This window comes from Rhynchophorus ferrugineus, unplaced genomic scaffold, assembly GCF_030347505.1.
Source record: "Rhynchophorus ferrugineus isolate W39M unplaced genomic scaffold, kcgeb_rfMv2 rfM2, whole genome shotgun sequence".
Classification (NCBI taxonomy): Eukaryota; Metazoa; Arthropoda; class Insecta; order Coleoptera; family Curculionidae; genus Rhynchophorus; species Rhynchophorus ferrugineus.
This window is the reverse complement of record NW_027472581.1, coordinates 33,733,434-33,753,029: the sequence shown is the minus strand read 5'-3', so window position 1 is coordinate 33,753,029 and position 19,596 is coordinate 33,733,434. Positions and strand designations below refer to the sequence as shown.

Genomic DNA, 19,596 nt, shown 5'->3' with positions numbered 1-19,596 from the left:
ATACCATTTTTAAAAACATATAATAAAATTAAAGAAGACTTATTTCAATTTGTATATTTAGGTATGATATTTCAGAATGGGTCATTAGGTCACTCATGGCAACATGATAATAAAAGGAATGCAGAAATAACAAAAGTTGAACGAAAGAGTTTTGCTTTTGCGTGATGGAAGCACGAATGATTTTATTCCTGGCGCAGAGTGTTTTCCTAAATCCAAGTATGGCCATCATGAAGAAATATAACATGATTTTTGCTGAGGTTTGAAAATCAGCTCTTTAACAATTTTGAGGTACAGTGGTGATGACAAATGGTCATTGTTTTGGACAATGCTCCATACCATAGAACACTGGTGGAGAGGATCCCAAGAATTACATCGAGAAAGGCTGCATTTAAGGGATAGCTTGCAATAAATAAATTAAGTTTTTAAAAAACAATGCTAATGAGTGAACTATTTCAAATCGTTACTCATGACATATTTATTGTTTTTGAAGTAAATAGTAATACTGACTTAAGGAAAATAACAGACGAAGAGTTTTTTAATTTGGAATCCGTAAGTTGCCCGAAAGATGAAGAAAAGTCGAAGCTAACGATACACAATATAAATACAATACATAGTACCAATTTATCTGAATAAAATTTCAGTTACAAAATGTCTCCCAAGCTTATGTGTGCACCCTAGTACTAAGCCTTATTACTCTTTGTAGACTAATCTGCAAAAACATGTATCTGCTCTCGTCTTGTATTGTCCAGAGGAAGGAATATTCCACAGTATTCATCAGACTTTTCTGTACGCGATTATTATTTGATTATTTCTAAGGATTATATGTTAGGAATGTTAGTGTTTTAGGAATGCTGTGAAAAAGTACATTTTTAATGTGTCTCACTGGATTAAGCTGCAAGGTTAGAAGGTGAAGTAAGCTGTAATTTTCATGACAAGATTCTCATAGGGGCTGTCGTCGACTTTATCAGACTTTTGACTAACAGTGGCATCATGCTTTAAATTTTAAGGTATTAAAGTTTCGTATACTCAATGATCTTGTAGACGTGATACATTCATAGTTTAAAAACCGGTCATTCAGGGTAGGTCTTGATTCTCGTTGGATTAGAGGATTCATCTTAAATATCTACATCAGTGATATCCCGAAAGTTGACATAGTAAAATCGGTGTTTTAAGCCGATGACGCTACCTTCTTTCTATGCTTTCAATCATCCCAATACATACATCTCAAACTCTAAGAACAGCTAAATCTAATAGCCAAATGGCTCAAATTTTGAGAGCAACAAATCCACAAAAACTTCATGCGATAATTTTTCACCGTAAACCTTTCTTTATTGAAAACAATTTACTGGTAGAAAAAGTCCCTATTCCATTACAAAAAGTGACACATCTTGGACATATCAGTTAACGAATGGCGCTCACTTTATCTAACAGGTATGCAATCTATCTTTTTCTCCCTAGTCATCGAGATCAACGTGCATCTTACGTTGCAAGACCGAATTTTTATCCAATTATTATATTTTAAAGTTTGACGTATGATTTGGCGATTTGTAAAGCTGTTCGTTTGTTTTAATATATTAATGCTTCTAATGACACACTCAAACATTCAATGATTCAATTGTTTCTTCAACTAACAGATAAGAATATGTTGCATCAATATTTGAAATAGAACGTAGGGCAAAAGTCCCGCCACTATTTTGATTGATTATAACTTTGCTCAAAGAAAAGATAAGAAATTTGGTTTTCATAAAAAGTTTATTTGGTGTTTACATTTTTTTTCTTCGATATGATTGATATTATTTATTATTATACCGAAAATTATATCGGCTAAATGGTGACGGCGATTCGATCCTGCGACATCTGCGGTCGAATTTTTCAATTTCGGGACGAATATTGTCTCTAAGGTGTTGAATCGTTTGCGGCTTATTCACAGAAACTTTTGATTTAAAAAAACAACATAAGAAAAGTCCGGTGTTGTTAAATCCGAAGATCTGGCTGGCCATGCTAAATCGCCACTTCACTAAATTAGTCTTCGTGGAAAAATAAGTAAATTGTTAAATAAGATGTGTGTGAGGTGGCCCTATTTTGTGGAATCTATATGTTCTCTAGTCCTTGCTCTTCCATTTCAGATACCAGAAAATTTCGAATCATCTCTTGGTACCGTTCAGCAGTAACAGTAACTGCAACATCTTGATAATTCTAAAAAAATAGGGACCAATGATGTTAACAGTATGAATACCACACCATGCTATTGTTTTAGTGGATACAATGAAGTTTCATGAATTAATTGAGGATTCTGTGTTCCCCAAAGCCAACTGATCTGTTTATTGACGTGGATACTGAGAAGAAAATAGGCTTCATCGCTCATTATCAGTTTAGACGAAAAATATTCAATTTATATAAGAAGCCTTAGAATTGCATTTCTGTACTCAACTCTTTGATCAGGATCTCTCGGTAGCAATTTTTGAACTAAATGAATTTTGTACGGAAACATTTTCAAACCAGTTTTCGTTTTCGTGCGTGCAGAAATGTGTAACTGGGAACCACGTCTGGGAATTGATGTTTCTGGAGACTTTGCAACATTAACGCACACCAGAGCCATATTTTCAGCGTTACGAGACGTCAGTTGTTTTCCACAACGAGGCCTGTCTGTTGTCCTACCCTACTGTAGAAAATCGCATGTAAACGATAACCACAAGATATTATGAGGCACTTTACGATTAGCATTTTTTTACGCAATTTTCGCTGAGTAGCAAAAATGGAACGACTATTTTCAATAAATATTGTAACTATTTCTGCTCGTTTTTGTGGTGCAGATTTTTCCATAACAAAATTTGGACGTCTACACAATATAATGGTTAAAGCGAAACTGATCTAAATGTCACATAACTAAGATCGCGGGCAATCAAAATAGTAGAGGGACTTTTGCCCCACCCTTTGTTACCTCAATGGGCAATTTCTGGAAAAGTACAACAGTGCGAGAAGATGAGCGAGGTTTAGAGGGTAACATGAAAAATATAGTATATAGTATATCGAAAAGGTATAGCTCCGCATGTAATATATAAGCTGTTGAATGAAAAATATGTTAGGACAAGTACAGGAAGAGAAGGCCTAAATACTAAAAGAAAAATGAAAGCCACCCAGTTTCTCCCATAATAGAAACAATCGATTATAAAATGTACGAGAAAATACTTTTGGATTTGAACCTAAATGAAGAAAAGTTGTTTTTTCAAATAAAGTACGGTCATTACAAATTACTATGTATATCACTTACTGATCTTTTGTGCAGCCAAGATTCAGAATTTCAGAAATTGTTAAAGAATTTTATCACAATTTCTCCGAAGTTTAGGATTACACTTAAATTCTGCGGAAAACGTGTTTATATAAATTCCACTCTTATTCTTGTGTATGATATTCGTCATGATACATCACGACGAATCCATGTTTCGCTAACATTAAGGAAGAAATCTAGGCCAAGAGCTCTTTCAAATGATTAATTGTATCGGCAATTACAGTTTTTTCAACAAGTGTAAGTCGATGGTTTGAAGCATTTGAAAAATTATTTTTATTTGAAAGACCATGTGGATCAGATGAGTTTGAGTCATGTCTTTAGTTATATTGACTATTAGAAACGGAGAACGATATTGTAAAATCATTCATGCAGAATGTCCATAGTGTCACTAACTGTGTCACGTAGTATCGTCATTACGTGGCATCTAAGGTAATATCGTTCAACTTGAACTACAGCAAATATAGTTATAAATATGGTTTATAGTATATAGTTACCTTCGTTCTATAATTTTCGTATGAGTTAGCGTTCTTCCATATATGACAATTATGCTATTAAATGCATCATCCAAAAACATCCATCATGAAAAATTAAATCTACTATGTCGCTAAAAATTATTTTGCTGTGAAAATTGGGTTCCTACCGAATGCATTTTGACGCAGATTTTCCGTGATTTTCCGGAAATTCAAAATTCAAGTAAACAGGTTAACTGGCACCATCCGACCGTTCTTATTCCCAAACTCAGTATTAGCTTGATGTAAACCCATCTCGGGTATGATTAAAAGTGTGTGTTAATATTTCTGATATTTTTCCAACTTAATAAGTTGTTCTGTTAATAAATATTCTGAATTCGTTCAGGTTATACGTTCAGTCATAAGAATTTAAGCAATATCACTCTTTGCTCGTTTATGATTATATCATTTTTTTTTACTCTTTGTGATTCCACAATCTGCCCTATAGGCAATAAGTATTTCTTATGTCTATATTATATATACATGTTATATGGATTGATTGCAAGAATGTACAGAAAAGGTGCTTATACGACTACATTTGATTTTCAGCTATTCTAATTTGTTTCAATAAACTGTTTACTGTTATTAAGACAAAAATTGATTTATAGCTAGAAATTTTTGAAAATTATGAATGCTACTTTTATCCTAACTCAATTAAGTTATATAACTATTATTTATTAGCTTTATTGCTTAAAAAATAAACCAATAAACCAAACCAAGTTAAAGAACTTGTTTATAAATCTATAAATATTTTATAGCACTTGTTTATGTTTGCTTTTTATATAATCTTGCAATATCTCATTTCATGAAAAACGGAAGTATTCATCGTAAAGCGGAATTAAAAATGTATAAGCTATTTATATTTATAAGTTCATAAACAATAACTAAGAATAAATTACTAATCGGATTTGTTTAGTTATTTTTTTATTAAACAATGGTGTGTTATTATTAGATAGAATTTGCACTAGATTTTGTTATCATTATTGTTGTAATTAAAGTATTGAAAGAAATTTCCAGCAACCTACAATACAATATCAACTCGGCGCGCCATCTCTGGTCCATAAGGCGAACAAGTCTTTGCGCCCACTTACAGTTTCCTATTTCTTAAGCGAGCATCTACTCGGCACGCCCTGGCCGTCTTAGATGCATATTATGTTACAGAATTCGCTTAGTAAAGTTAACGGAAAATCAATACAAGATTTTTAAACTTACTTGGATATAGGAAACATTTTCTCTGCTGGCTGAGTGTCGCTCGAGACCGCCGATTGTGGTAATGATGGCGCTACCGGTCTGAAAAGAAGGAATCAATAAGTTTTGAAATGGGTATATATTTACATAGTTTATTGGAAATATATGTTAAAGAACTGCTGTGAAAGAATATACATTTGTAGAGAAAGTAATGAAAATTGTATTGTGTTTATTAATTACCTCAAAGACTGTAAGAGAAGATTTCTCTCTGTAATTTTAAAATTTTATAGATGACACATGTTAACTATTATTATATTATACAACAAAGTTTATTACACAATAATATATAGTATTTTTTGTTATTTTTTGGATAGCTTTAATTTCTATGTTAGACATGTTATCAATTAATCAATTTGTTGAATAAGTTCCTAATTTTCTGATGAAATGTTGAAAGGTGCTAATAATATTTAAACCAATAAAAATTAAATTTCTCTTTGGGGGAAAAATTAAATGGTTTGATTGATTAAATTGTTCCATAAAGGCGTCAGTGGACATCAGGTGAACTTAAAACACATTTGCTGACCTTTCTTACTATTAAAAATTAAATTATTTAAATTCAATTTCTAAGGCCACTATACCCCAGTAATTCAATCTTAGGACAATTGATCAGCTAGTGAGCGGATCTGCATCTTGGGCCTGTTAAACTATTATGTCAAGTTCTTAACCATTAAATCTTATTATTGAATCTTTCATATCCCTGTGGCTATTTCCTTACAAGGTTAGGAATAACCCAAATTATACCGACAATGATGCTCCAGTAGCCTATAATGCTATTGAACCACCTCATTTTACTGCAGGGGATAATTTTGAAACTCATTAAGATAGGTTCTTTTTGTCCCAGTTTTCAACTTCCAGCAATAAGTTGTTGGGCTTTTTAATAATTTTGTATTTATTTTTAATAAAGGTATCCTATTATTTTATATCTTCAAATAAATACTTACCATAATGTGAGAGCCAAAATTTAACAAAAATAGGTAAAAAATCATTTAATCGAATGACTTCACTATATCTTGAATAGAATTTCGTACTATATTGTCTATTTGACGTTAAATGATTAAGCAAAACGAAAAATTAACTATGAAGAACATAAAAATTTGAAATATATACCGGGAAATATTTTAAGTCAAATAGTATACTATATTACCAGTTCTAGGACTTCATGAATGGACCTAGTACTATTGAATAAGTATACAGACCTGAAAAAATAACACGTGAATTGAAAAGTCCCCGGCCTACCATTGTAAAACACATTTTTTTGGCAAATTTTGTTTTTTTATTCAACATAATTCCATTCAAGGGTGATATATTGTTTATAGCGACCCTCCAAATTTTCGATACCATTTTTGAAGTACGATTTGCCCTTTGCTTCAAAATAGGACTCAGTTTCGGCGATAACCTTTTCATACGAAAATTTCTTCCCAGCGAGCATTCTTTTGAGATCTGAGAACAGGAAATAGTCGCTGGGGGACATATATGGAGAATATGGTAGATGAGGAAGCAATTCGAAGGCCAATTCATGAATTTTTGCCATCGTTTTCACTCACTTGTGAATTGTCTTGGTGAAGAAGGTCCAATAACCTTCCTTTTTCAAGATAGGTAATGAAAATTATGATTGCCAGATGACTGCTTCGTTTTCCCACGCTTTCACTCGGTTCGTTCGATTGGACTTCGGAGTGAAATCATGGAGCCATGTTTTATCCATTGTCACATATAGACGCAAAAACTCGAGTTTATTACGCTTGATCATCTTCAAACACTGCTCCGAATCATCAACTCGTCGTTGTTTTTGGTCAAAAGTGAGCTCGTGCGGCATCCAATTTGCACAGAGCTTTCTCATACCCAAATATTCGTGAACGATATGATGCACACGTTTAGTTGATATCTTTAGAGTGTCTGATACCTCATTCATTTTCAATTTACGGTCATTTAAAATCATTTTCTGGATTTTTTCAAATGTTTTCGTCGGTAACAATCTATTTTGCGCGTCCACTGCGTTCACCGTCTTCGGTGCTCATTTCGCCACGTTTAAAATTAGCATAGCAATCCTTGATGGTTGATTATCCTGGGGCAGTGTTCAGAAACTCGGCATTAAGCCAAGTTTTCGCTTCAACTGTATATTTTCCCTTCAAAAAGCAATATTTCATCGACACGCGAAATTCCTTTTTATCAATTTTTTTTACAATAACAAAAGTTACTTCACTCAAAATGCTATAATTCACAAGCTAATGATCCTACAGCTGTCAAATTTATACACGCATTTTTTGAGGGTTATGGCTAACTAAAAAACATATGGGTTTAATTCTAGCGGCGCCATCTATGTCATGCCGAGGACTTTTCAATACCCGGTTAGATGGTTTTTTTGACATTTGATAATGAAATGTTTAATTAGTTATATTGTTTTTATTGAGTTTTTGTGTGGCGGTTTTTTTGTTGTTATTTTAAAATCGTACTGTTTACCAATTAAGCATTTATTTGGAAGCAGCCTATTGCTTAAAATGAATGGGCCAGTCACTATTGTGGAAACCATCCCTAAAGAAATTCAGTCTTACCCTGCCTGGGTACTGGCATGATCGGTAAGACCTTACTCCTTACCAGATATAACGTTCTAGGTTATAGAAAATTATAATTACAATCAAACATCCATTGCCTGGTATAATTTTAACCCATGACCATTGTTTCAAGCTCTCTCGTATTTTAGTGTTAAGCATTACTTCCTGGAAATAGTCTTAGGTTACTATTTATTAAATCCAGCTTTACACCTAGTTACTTATAAACTACTACATAGTTTTTGGAATGGAGTATATCTTTATGCTATTTTCTCCAGATAAAAAATAGAATTTAAAGATAAAAACATATCAAATATCCTGAATTAACCCTTTTGACCGTCGGATTATAAGTTTGTAAAAAGTCCTCAGAATGTCACAGATGGCGTATGAATGTGACGCAAGGTTTGAGGACGTGTTCTAGTGGTATATTTACGATAGTTACAGGTCGGAAAAAGGTGTGAGTTTCGTGCGTGATAAAAAACAATAAAAAATAAATGAAACCAAAATTGTGTACCACAAGGTACCGTTATTTACCTACTCTGTATGTGACATACAATAAAATGTATATGTCACTATGTCTACTTTTGCTGATAACACGATGCTGATGGGTGAAGACAATAGCGAAAAAGCAAACAGAAAACTGCAATACTCAAGTATAAGAAAGTCGTCGTAGTCAGATACTAAGAAACAATTACTTACATCGAGATCTTCGGATTCCAACTGCCATAGAGTAGTATTAAGAGATTCGCAATAAGCGACTGCATGAGGAAAGATTACACTCTCGGTTAAAAGCGAAATTAAAACCTCTGCAACTCTTAGATAACACTAAACTAGGGCGCAGCCTCAACAGAACCAAATCATGTTATGTTGTGTAGCATAGTAAAAACACTGAAATGTACTAATTAGCTAACTTTTATTTCATTTTATTATGTTAGAAACTTAGTAAGGGACAATGGGTCTTCCTAGATTAGTATCCAGTTTTAAGTCCCTGTAGAGACAAATTGTTAGAGTTAAAGTTAGTTGGCAACGACTAGTAAAAATATATTAATACATTTTAGAACAATCATGTCAAAATACAAGAAAACATTTTACCTGAAAACGCAGAAAATAAACTGCACAATTAATACATCTTTAAGAAACATTATAAAATGATTTTTTAAGAGTCACCATCATAATTGTAAAGTGTTTTCGTTTAATTTTTCAATAGCTATTTTTTTCGCGTTTTGCATTACAGTCTACCTTCGTATGTTATTAACAAAAAATTGTTGTATGTATGAATAAGAAAATATGTATTTATTCATGATATAATTTCGCGAATTTAAACTCAGTAATGTTGTTAAAAATGTTGTGAAATTGGCGGAACGTGGCGCGTTATTTTGAAACAAAAACAATCGTTATCCAAACAAGTGTATTATTTCGCTAGTTGTTACAATAAAAGCTCTGTCGCAGTCATAAAAATATATTTTAGTTTACCCTAACGATGTTGTATTTATGCTAATTGTATGAGGCAGCTTTTCAATCAATTAACACGGCGAAATGTCGAATGAATTCGGTTTTATGCCGAATAAAAAACAGCACACCATCAAATTGATTTCGAAACGTTAGCTAAACTAAAAACGAAGTTTTAATTTGGTCGCGTGTTTTGTGTATTTGATTTGTTGTCCTTTTATTTTCGATTGAAAAGGCTATCTTTTTTTTTTGATTTATTTAGTACTGTTTGTGTCAAAAACGAAATATTACTATGACTATTGAACGACTATTTTAAATGAATCAACCTAAATTCTTAAATAAGCTCCACAACTAACAAATATTCATATTACAAATCAAATGCCCATACGTTATATTTAATTTAATAGAGTTCAAATGTTATTTCCAAAATAATAATGTTGACCATATTTATAAACATATAAATCTTGTAGACAGTTATATGTAAGGAAATATTAAAATATGAAAACTCCTTATGTATTTTACAATGTAAAGAGCTGCATTTCAGTCTTGTTATGAAAAATAAAAATTTTTATTGTGTGTGTAAATTTATAACCATATATAAAAGTTTTGAATTAGTTAAGATTGTGTAAGTTCAGCTTACACTTAAAATTGATTACTTGTTGCTTATTATTCAGCATTTAGAAGAAAACAGTAGAATAACAGGTCAAATCCCCGGCCTGACACGCAGATGGCGCTACTAGAATTAAATAGCGTGATGCGTGTATAAATTTGACAGCTGTCGGATCATTAGTTTGTGAATTATGGTATTTTGTGTGAACTTTTGTTATTGTGAAAAAAATAGATAAAAAGGAATTTTGCATGTTGATAAAATATTGCTGTTTTAAGGAAAAAATACAGTTGAAGCAAAAACTTGGCTTGATGCCAAGTTTCCGGATAGTGCCCCAGGGAAATCAACTATCAAGGATTGGTATGCTAAGTTTAGACGTGGTAGAATCAGCACTGAAGACTCACCGCCTTCACGCAGTGGACGCCCAAAAGAGGTTGTTATGGACGAAAACATTAATAAAATCCACAAAATGATTTTCAATGACCGTAAATTAAAACTGAATGAAATAGCAGACATTCTAAAGATCACAAGTGAAGGTGTACATCATATCATTCACGAATATTTGGGTATGAGAAAACTTTGTGTAAAGTGGGTGCCGCGGGAGCTTAATTTTGACCAAAAACAAAGACGAGTTGATAATTCGGAGCAGTGTTTGAATATGATCAAGCGTAATTAACCCGTGTTTTTGCGTCGATATGTGACAACAGATGAAACATGGCTCCATCATTTCACTCCGAAGTCCAATCGACAGTCATCCGAGTGAACTGCACACGATGAACTCGCTATAAAACGTGGGAAAATGCAGCAGTCGGCTGGCAAGGTTGTGGCGTCTCTATTTTGGAATACGCATGGAATAATTTCCAATGGCTATCTTGAAAAAAGGAAGGACCATTAATAGCGACTATAGCGTTATTGGACCATTCGAAGGACGAAATCGGCGAAAAACGGCCGCATTTGAAAAAAAAGAAAGTGCTGCTTCACCAAGGCATTGCATCGTGTCAAAAATCCATAAATTGGGCTTCGAATTGCTTCTTCATCCACCGTATTCTTCTGATCTGACCCCCAGCGACTATTTCCTACCACTATTTTTTCCCAACGACCATAAAAGAATGCTCGCTGGGAAGAAATTTTGTCGAATTAAGAGGTGATCGATGAAACTGAGGCCTATTTTGAATCAAAGGACAAATCGTACTACAAAAATGGTATCGAAAAGTTGGAGGGTCGCTATAATCAGTGTATCACCCTTGAAGGGAATTATGTTGAATAAAAAAACTAATTTTGCCAAAAAAATTTGTTTTACTATGGTAGACCGGGGACTTTTCAGTCGAACCATTAGTTATAAATTTATATTCGAAATAAAACTCAGAGTTTGGCGTTAATTATTTTAAAAAATGTAAAAAAATTATAGCCTTAACAAACTTTATCGCACTACATTCTCTACAGAAAAAAACAGTTTTTTGTTATGTAATGTGTTACATAAATTTCAAAAAATAAATAAAATATAATAAGAAATAGCATAAAAGACCTCTTAAAAAACAATAAAAATTTTTTACTGATACTGATACTGACAATTTGAATGGTTTTGAAATATTTATAAAAAAGCCACATTTAGTTGTATTTAGAAGATTGTCGAAAGAGGTGAGGTGTTGGTGTAATTAAAGAATAAAGCAAATTCAAAATACCTTCTATAATGCAAACACATGCAACAAAAATATGGAATACAAAGCAGTAGTTAATATTACAACATTTTATTGAAAAATTATATCGAACTATAAGAATTAAAAATAGTAAAATAACAGTGTAGCAAAATTTAATGGTTTTTGAAAAAAATAGTGTATCATTAATGTAAAAATGGATGAATAGCCATTTTTCAATTTAATTTTTTTACGGGTCGGCCATTGGAAGGAACGTTGGATTTGCTAACATGATTTGCTATAATATTTGAGCGATTTTATATTATAAACTTTCAATTAATAAAAAGCTTCTGCACGGTAAATAGGTGCTGCTAGCAACACCACTATGCTTTAAGTTCTCAGTCTATTACTAGTATAAGCCTTATAGTACAAGTATAGACCTACTAGGGTTGAAGACATTTTTACTGTGCTTTTACTGGAAACACCATTAATAGTATTTCCTGAGTAAAATGCTACTGGGTTGGCTGACATGGTATTTTTCATTATTAACTAGGCTATGGATACAACTCCACAATTTCCAGAAGAAAGGACGAGGAGTAGGAAAATATGGCCTTGGAACAGCAATTGTATGATTCTGGAGAAAATAGTGATAAGTAAAGAATCCATAATAGATTTATGGAATATATAAGCATTTTAATAATTTTCTATTTATACCATTAAATATTTTAATATTATAATGTTGCATTTACAGCATTTCACTTCAAAAGCGATTTTGTTGAAGTCTAACACAACTGTCTGAATAAACTTTTGCCATTGAGATGTGTTGCTTTGATAGATTTTTTAATCGATAATCATTTGGTTGAACAAACTTTTAAAATTATAGCCCCGTCAACTTCACTAGTTAAACTCACGTGGATTACAATAGTATAATACTCAACGAAGGCCGAAAGTTGAATTTTCGGCCCTTCTCGGCTTTGCCTCAGGAATCATGCCGACTTTTGGCCCGTATGGTGTATACGATTTTTTTTTCATCGAAAGTACGTTATTAACAACATTGATGATTATTTTTAAGGTTAGAGGTAGCAACGTTGATGACAGCGGTAAACAATTTGTTATAGCGACAGAATAAGTAGTCTCTAGTTATGAGTATGAATACGCATAAGAAATTCTTTCCTCCCGCCGTTAGAGAAGGCGCGGGTGTACTGAGAGGGAGTAAATGTTTAACTTTCTTCCCTGTTATTAGGGACGAAAGTACGTACTTTCGACCGACGTATAGAAAAAACACATTTTTAATCCTTTCAGGGAACTGGGACTGCTAGTGCTTCTTGTGGGAGGCTTTTAAATGTTTTATTGTTTCTTGTAGTACACACAGTGTTGTTACAGTCCCCATATTGTAAGAATATGACAATATTTCTTCTTATTCCAGCAGAATTACATACTTATAGTCAATTAAAATAGCAGTGACACGAGTGTTATTATATATCTGTCTAAAGTTGTAAATTCGTTTTACAGTCAAATAATACCATCCTTGTCGTTTTCTTTTATTTAAAAAGAGATAGAATACAGTTAGAGCAGTTCGAACTTGTAACGGAATGAGTCTGTAATAGTTGTCTGTTTGCCAAAGGTCTGAAAATTCTTCATAATATTATAATTAGGGGTCATAAACCGGCAAACGTTGTTTTAACTCTTTGTTTCAATAAATTTGAAATCGCCGCGGTTTTTATTGAAAATATTTTTTTGGCCTTGCAGCTGCACTGTATATTAGTACGGATACAGTCACTAACATATCTCAAAAAATAAAAAACAATATAACCTTAAACTCGCCAAATAGAAACCGTGTTTATGCGAAACAGGTGACGAATCAATATCAGCTTGTTGTTTCAGAGATCAAATATACGAAACGTATAAAAGCAAGTAGTTCTTTTCATTCAAAACATAATTTAATACAATTATTTCAGAGATAATTGTTAGTCTGGAAAGTATCCATAAGAATCCAAAAGATATACAGCTATTTGAGAGATTTACGACATCCGTTCATACATTCTTAGATAATATAATATTTAAGTCTTGTAAAGATAACCCACGAAGGGGTTTAATGGAACTTCCAGAGATTGCTTTTAAAAGAATACAATTTTTAAAAACATATAACAAAATCAAGGAAGAAATATATCAGTATATATATTTAAATGAGACCTGAATATTTTAGAATGGTACAACGGTTTGCTCATGGCAAGATGATAATAGATATTTTAAAGACAACGAAAGCTAATGGAGAAAGGTAAATGTTGGAATAACTATCTATTAGGTTTTGTTAGTTATAACATTTATTCATTGTAGATATAGTTCTTCATGTTGTTATTTGGTAAATATAAATGAAATATTTAATTGCATTTTATGTAATTTACTTTTTTAGAAATAAGCCTGAGAAGATATACATAGTTGATCAGATTACTGAATGTTTTGACCGCAGAGTATTACATGTTCCTCCCTATAACTGCATTTTTAATCCAATTGAGTTGATAGGGGGTATTGCAAAGAATTATTACAATAGATATTCAGGTCGAGGAGGATAATCAAACCAGAACTGTCTGGATATATGGAAAGAGGCATTATTGAAAATAGCATCTTCGGTTTGTGTGAGCTCAATCAGACACATTGAAGAAGAAATTGACAAATGGTAGAATCTTGAGTAAGTTTTTGATAGACTGGAAATAAACAGCTTAGTTATTCACTTAATTAGTGTGAGTAATTGAATAAAACCTTATGAATGTTGGTTTACGATTCAATGCTGACGATTACCAAGACAGGGTGATGAAAGAGGAAACCACTAAATGTCAGTATACAGTTAATATACTTTAGTTGTAGGGAATTGTATTATAGAGTGTGAAAGCTTTATGAGCTTGTGTGTTGTTCAGAATATACATGAACGTTTGGTTAACATGTATGAGGAGAGAAATAGCACTAACTGTTTTGCAGATATGGTAAATGCATTAAGGAGAATGCAGTGATTAAATGTAGTTTTATCAATAAAGATGTATACAGATAGTAATAGGACAAACTAAAGAGAAATATAGTAATATCTTAATGACTTTACAAGGATATATTGCATCGAAAGAAACAAGAACTAAGCGTAAAATAAAAATATGCTCTCTAATGAAAGTAAAACACATAACTCAGATATACAATTGTTAATTATGTGGATTAGGCCTTCGAGGGATACCACTACATACAAAAACGCGTCTAGAATCCTAGCGGTGGTAGTGCGGAAAAAAGCTCATTGTATATATAAAAAAACAACTCTAACCTATAAATTATTGCGGCTGTAAAATTAATTGTAGTTTTAAGTCCTTAGATAATAAATGCATTTGATGTACTATGATGTTAAAATAAATTATATTTAATAAAATATTTGTTCAATTATTTTATTTATATTAAAATGTTGTTATATGTCAGCCAAAATGTACTAAAACTCAGAGTTGATGCGGCAACATTGCGACGTTTTGACAGTTATCCAGTGTCACTGCTATTTTGAATTGACTATATATAAAATAGGATATATAACTTTAGCCAAAAGCCTGGTAGATCAGACTGAAAATCAAAAAAATTATTAGACGGAATTATTAGAAACTTAACCTAAGATCAGACAGATCAATAAATTTTCAATGTTATTTGGATGTATGGGTTGCAAATATGGAGTTGCACTAGAACATCAAATCTATTACAAATCCAACGTTGTAATAAGAAAGTTTTCTATTAATTCCCAATACTTATCGTTCGTAATTAACGAAGAGCTGCACGGTGAGCTCGAAATCAACGATCTACGAAATTATTTAGAATTTCGTCTTAAAGAAAAAGAAGTAACAACTACATGGAAGCAGTAAAACTGTTTGATAACGCGCATTAAAGCAGAAGACTGAAGCGAACCAAACCTCACGAACTTATATAATGTGTGTAACTTTAACTTAAGTAATCTAATTTAATTTTAGTTTTTGGGTTAGGGAGTTTTGCTTGTGTATTGATGCAAGTATAACAGAACAATATTAATAAATTAACATCGAAATTAACATTAAACTAAGTATGTTTAATGTAAGATGTTATAAAAAAAGTATAAAATAAGTTCGAAGCGCCGTATAATTTTTTAAACTCCAGAATTGACTTGATTTCAGTAAATAGTCGATAAAATGCAACTTTTATTAAAAGTGAACCATTTTTTAAATAAAATTATGCAAATCTCTCTCGCAATTGGATCAATTTTCGCCCGGGTCTCTTGGGGTGAGTTTTGTTTTTGCACTTGATGGTTTTTCTTCCGTGCCATAGCCGGGACCCGGAGCTTATAAAAGATTTATTCCGCCGAAATGGAAATGTAACCCAATGTCGCCAAATTTAACGCAAAATACTTTATGGCTCGTGAAAGATAATACCGCCCCCATTTCAACCATGAGGGATTCATTTTCTCGGCGAGGGTGTTTCCTGCCCTCACATGTTTTCGCCGAATTTACCTCAGCGGTCGTTCAAGGGGTTTAGTTCTCGTATGACCGCAATTCGGCTTGGTTTAGTTTTTGGGTAAATTTAAATTTTAATTATTTAAACCACTTAACATTGTAAAACGTTATAAAAATATTTGGTTGTTAATAAGACTGTTTTAGAATCTTCACTTAATGTATGATTACTATGTGATTTAATTTTGCGAAATATATAAGTGCAGAATGATATCACGTCGGAAATGTATGTCTACATTGGATAAGTAGAATTATTCCACGACACAACTTAATATGGGGATGAACTATGAAGCAATAGTGCACATGTAGGGAGAAATGATATTTGAATGGTAACACATCCTTCAAAGTCTCCTATATCACTCATAGATGCTATACCTGCTAACTGATTAATGTGATGTCTTAGGCTAAATAGATATTGACTTTATCAGTAACCTTGGAGGACTATTTCACGGTTCCTACTACCCTGATGACATGGTAGTTGCTTTTTCTATTCTGCTGGATTAAGGGTGTTGGTCTCAGAAAAAAAATATCGATAAATCGATATATCGGAGGAAAAAAATATCGATATGTTTTTTGCAATAAGTATAAGAAACATCGATATTTGACAAAAAAATATATCGATATACTTGAGAAAAAATAAAATGATTTTTTTTCTAAATTTCTTAAGAAGTATTGAAATTTTTTATAGATATTTAAAATAAAGTACCAATTTTAGAGGTTTTTTAAAAATTATAATTAATTTGTTCTGAAAAAATATCGAAAAATATCGGATAAAAAGTATCTATATATCGATATATTGGCCAAAAATATTGATATTTTTTGAAGAAAATATCGATATATCGATTTTTTTCTGCATTTCTAATCGGGATATACAGAAGCTCAGGAAAGGAGAATACAAATTACGAATAAAGCATGCGCGCGTATGTAACCCAGCATTGTTTACTTGGAATATATAGATTTATTTAAACATTTATATAAACATGTTTCATTTTCTACAGAGGGTTAGTTTATTTTTCATGTGGTTACCAACAAATAAGTGATGTTGGTAAAAATATTGTCCAGAGTTTAAACCCACAATATGTTCAAATGGAACAATATCACAATTGCATTGGAGGTCATTTTTAGGGCAAAACCATTCAAGATTTGAAAAATGTCCAATTGTATTCTTCCTTCAAAAATACGTTAATTGAAGTGGCATCAATTAGGTGCAAAGGATTAATTCTTTTTCAAGGGGTTCATTTACTTATACACATCAATGGCTATAATATGCAAGGAGTCAGGAGGATCAATTTTTTTAAATAAGTATGTTTGTTAATAACTATGTCTATTATGACTAATTCTGAAATCCAACGAGTTTATGTTAATTTTATAGAGGCTAAACATATTTTATCATGCTATATCATGCTCCAATTAGCAATTCCATCAAGTTTATTATATTATAATATTATTAGCTCTTTAGGTTATATCGTTTATTTCATTCCTCAATTCTTCCATGTTATTATTGTTGTAGCAGTAGTTTTGTTAGATATCTTTAAAAATATACAATAAACTTTTTCGTTATACTATACAGATTGATTTTCGGGATAAAATATTTAAATTAATAGGACACAATCCATTTTAGGATTATCTTATTATATTCTTATATATTTTATATAATATATATTTAATCTTTTGTACATTTATATTTAATTTTTATGTTTTCTTTGAATTTTATTTAATACATTTGATTCAGATAATAAGTGTAATATAAATTTTGTATTAGCCAATAAACTGTGGGATTTCAGAACATATTTTCTGTACGGAGGTCTATAATTGAAATTTAAATAAACCATTCAAAATACTCGAATATTGATTGAAGTACCAGTTAATTTCTGAGACTCTGAGATTGTGTTTAGTTCTTTTGCTCTATAGTTATGTACTAACGTACTAACGTTAGTACTAACGTTCAAAGGGTATCAGTCACAAATTTCATACTATTTACAAGTCATAGTGATTTTACTCAAGAAACATTTGAATTTTTCAAAACAAGGAATAAAAAGTTTATCTTAATAAAATTTGGTATATAAAGTTGCCTCGCTTAATTAACACATACTTTAAAGATATCGGAAGATGTAATGTGTTTTTATTTTATACGAAAATTTCAGTTGTAGCCTAGAATGGCTTCCCCAAGATCTTGTTACAAGCCTTCGGAAGCGAAGATAATTGGAATCAATTGTTGGTTATTACTGATATATGGATGATTATTGTTTTATCTTTGAATTAGTTTTATTTAGCACATAATTACTACTGGCTCTTTGCATACTTCATAAAGAGATTCAGAATACATGTATCACTTGTGAATTCTGTTGATGACTAATGTCTAATTTATAACAATAATTTATGACAATTAGGCCAAGAGTATTAGACAAGAAATGCTCACTCTTAGCAAACAATAGTCAGGTGGTTGACTCCAATCAAAAGTTATTGAAATGGAATATGGTCACTGTGACAAAATGAAGTATAAGCGGGCGTTTATTGTATTCGCTGTTTAAAAGTTTTGTTTTAAATATAACTACTCTCGATTGCAGTTCCACATAGTGTAACTGAGTAGTAGCCTATTTATATAAAGTTACTCAATAATAAATCTTGGTACGTTTAAAAGAGGAAATATACGAAATGTATAAGAACATTAAGTACACAAACTATTTTATCGATATAAGCATCATTTAATAAAATTATTTTAGAGTAGATTGTCTGTCTGGAAAGTATACATAAAAGGGTTATGGACATGCGGCTTTTTGAGGGATGCAAGACATCCTTTCATATATGCTTACAGGGCATAAGGTTTAAATGGTGTAAAGATAACCCTCGGAGAGGTTTAATGAAACTTCCAGACATTGCCTTAAAAAGACTTCAATTTTTAAAGGCATAAAATAAGGCCAAGGAAGATAAGTAAGTAACAAAAAAAGTGTAGAGACAACAAAAGCTGATGGAAAAAGGTTAAAGTTACAATAGCATTCGATTAGGTTTTGTTGGTCATTATATTTATTAAAATATTTTATAATAAATGTTTTAGACAGATTAGAAATTAACAGTTTAATGATTGAATTGGACAGCGAGTCGGAAAGTGAAAGTGACTGAAGAAAACTTTCAGGATATGTGATAATGCTGTGTAATGCTGGAAATTCCTGAGATTGAGTGATGAGAGTGGACACAACTAAATGTATGCACATAATTAATTGAATATAACTGTAGAAAATGGTATTTTAGGGCGTAAAAGATATGTGTGCACAGCTATGATTGTACTTGTTCAAAATTAAACATGAGCCTTACGTTCGAACGTATGAGGAGAGAATGAATACTAACTGTTTTGTAGATATAGTAAATGCATTAGACAGAATTCACTGATTAATTTTACGAAGAATGGTGAACAGATAGTAGCAGAAGAAATAAAATATACAGTGATACCAAGGTGACTTGACAAGTAAACACACCATCGAAGGAAACAAGAACTAAACCTAAAAAGGTAAATACGTTCTCGACGGAGAGTAAAATACATTTCTCAGGCATACAATTGTTAATTAGGTGGATTAGGCCTCCAGGGGGATACCATTACATAAAAAAAGGCGCCTAAAAACTCTACCTCGTGTTATGCTTGATTATTTTTTAACATTTCTCTAGATGTATAAACATGTTTGCATCATATTTTATAAAATAATAATAATTATACCGGCATATGATGTTAGCGATTCATAAAGCTTCTTGTACCTTTATTAGAGTAAATGTGCTAATGCATTACAGTGTTTTGGTTTGTAATATATACATACTACGTGTGC

At 31.8% G+C, this 19,596-nt stretch overlaps 1 protein-coding gene across 7 annotated transcripts in view; it reads right to left on the bottom strand.

Moving 5' to 3' along the window:
• LOC143190643 (disks large 1 tumor suppressor protein) overlaps nucleotides 1-19,596 on the bottom strand; it is a 676,624-nt gene that overhangs the window by 292,386 nt on the left and 364,642 nt on the right. For all 7 annotated transcript variants that reach the window (XM_076395120.1, XM_076395122.1, XM_076395121.1 and 4 more), the window contains one exon: nucleotides 5,011-5,088. In XM_076395120.1, the coding sequence (XP_076251235.1) occupies nucleotides 5,011-5,088 (78 nt within the window). The remainder of the gene's footprint in view (nucleotides 1-5,010; nucleotides 5,089-19,596) is intronic.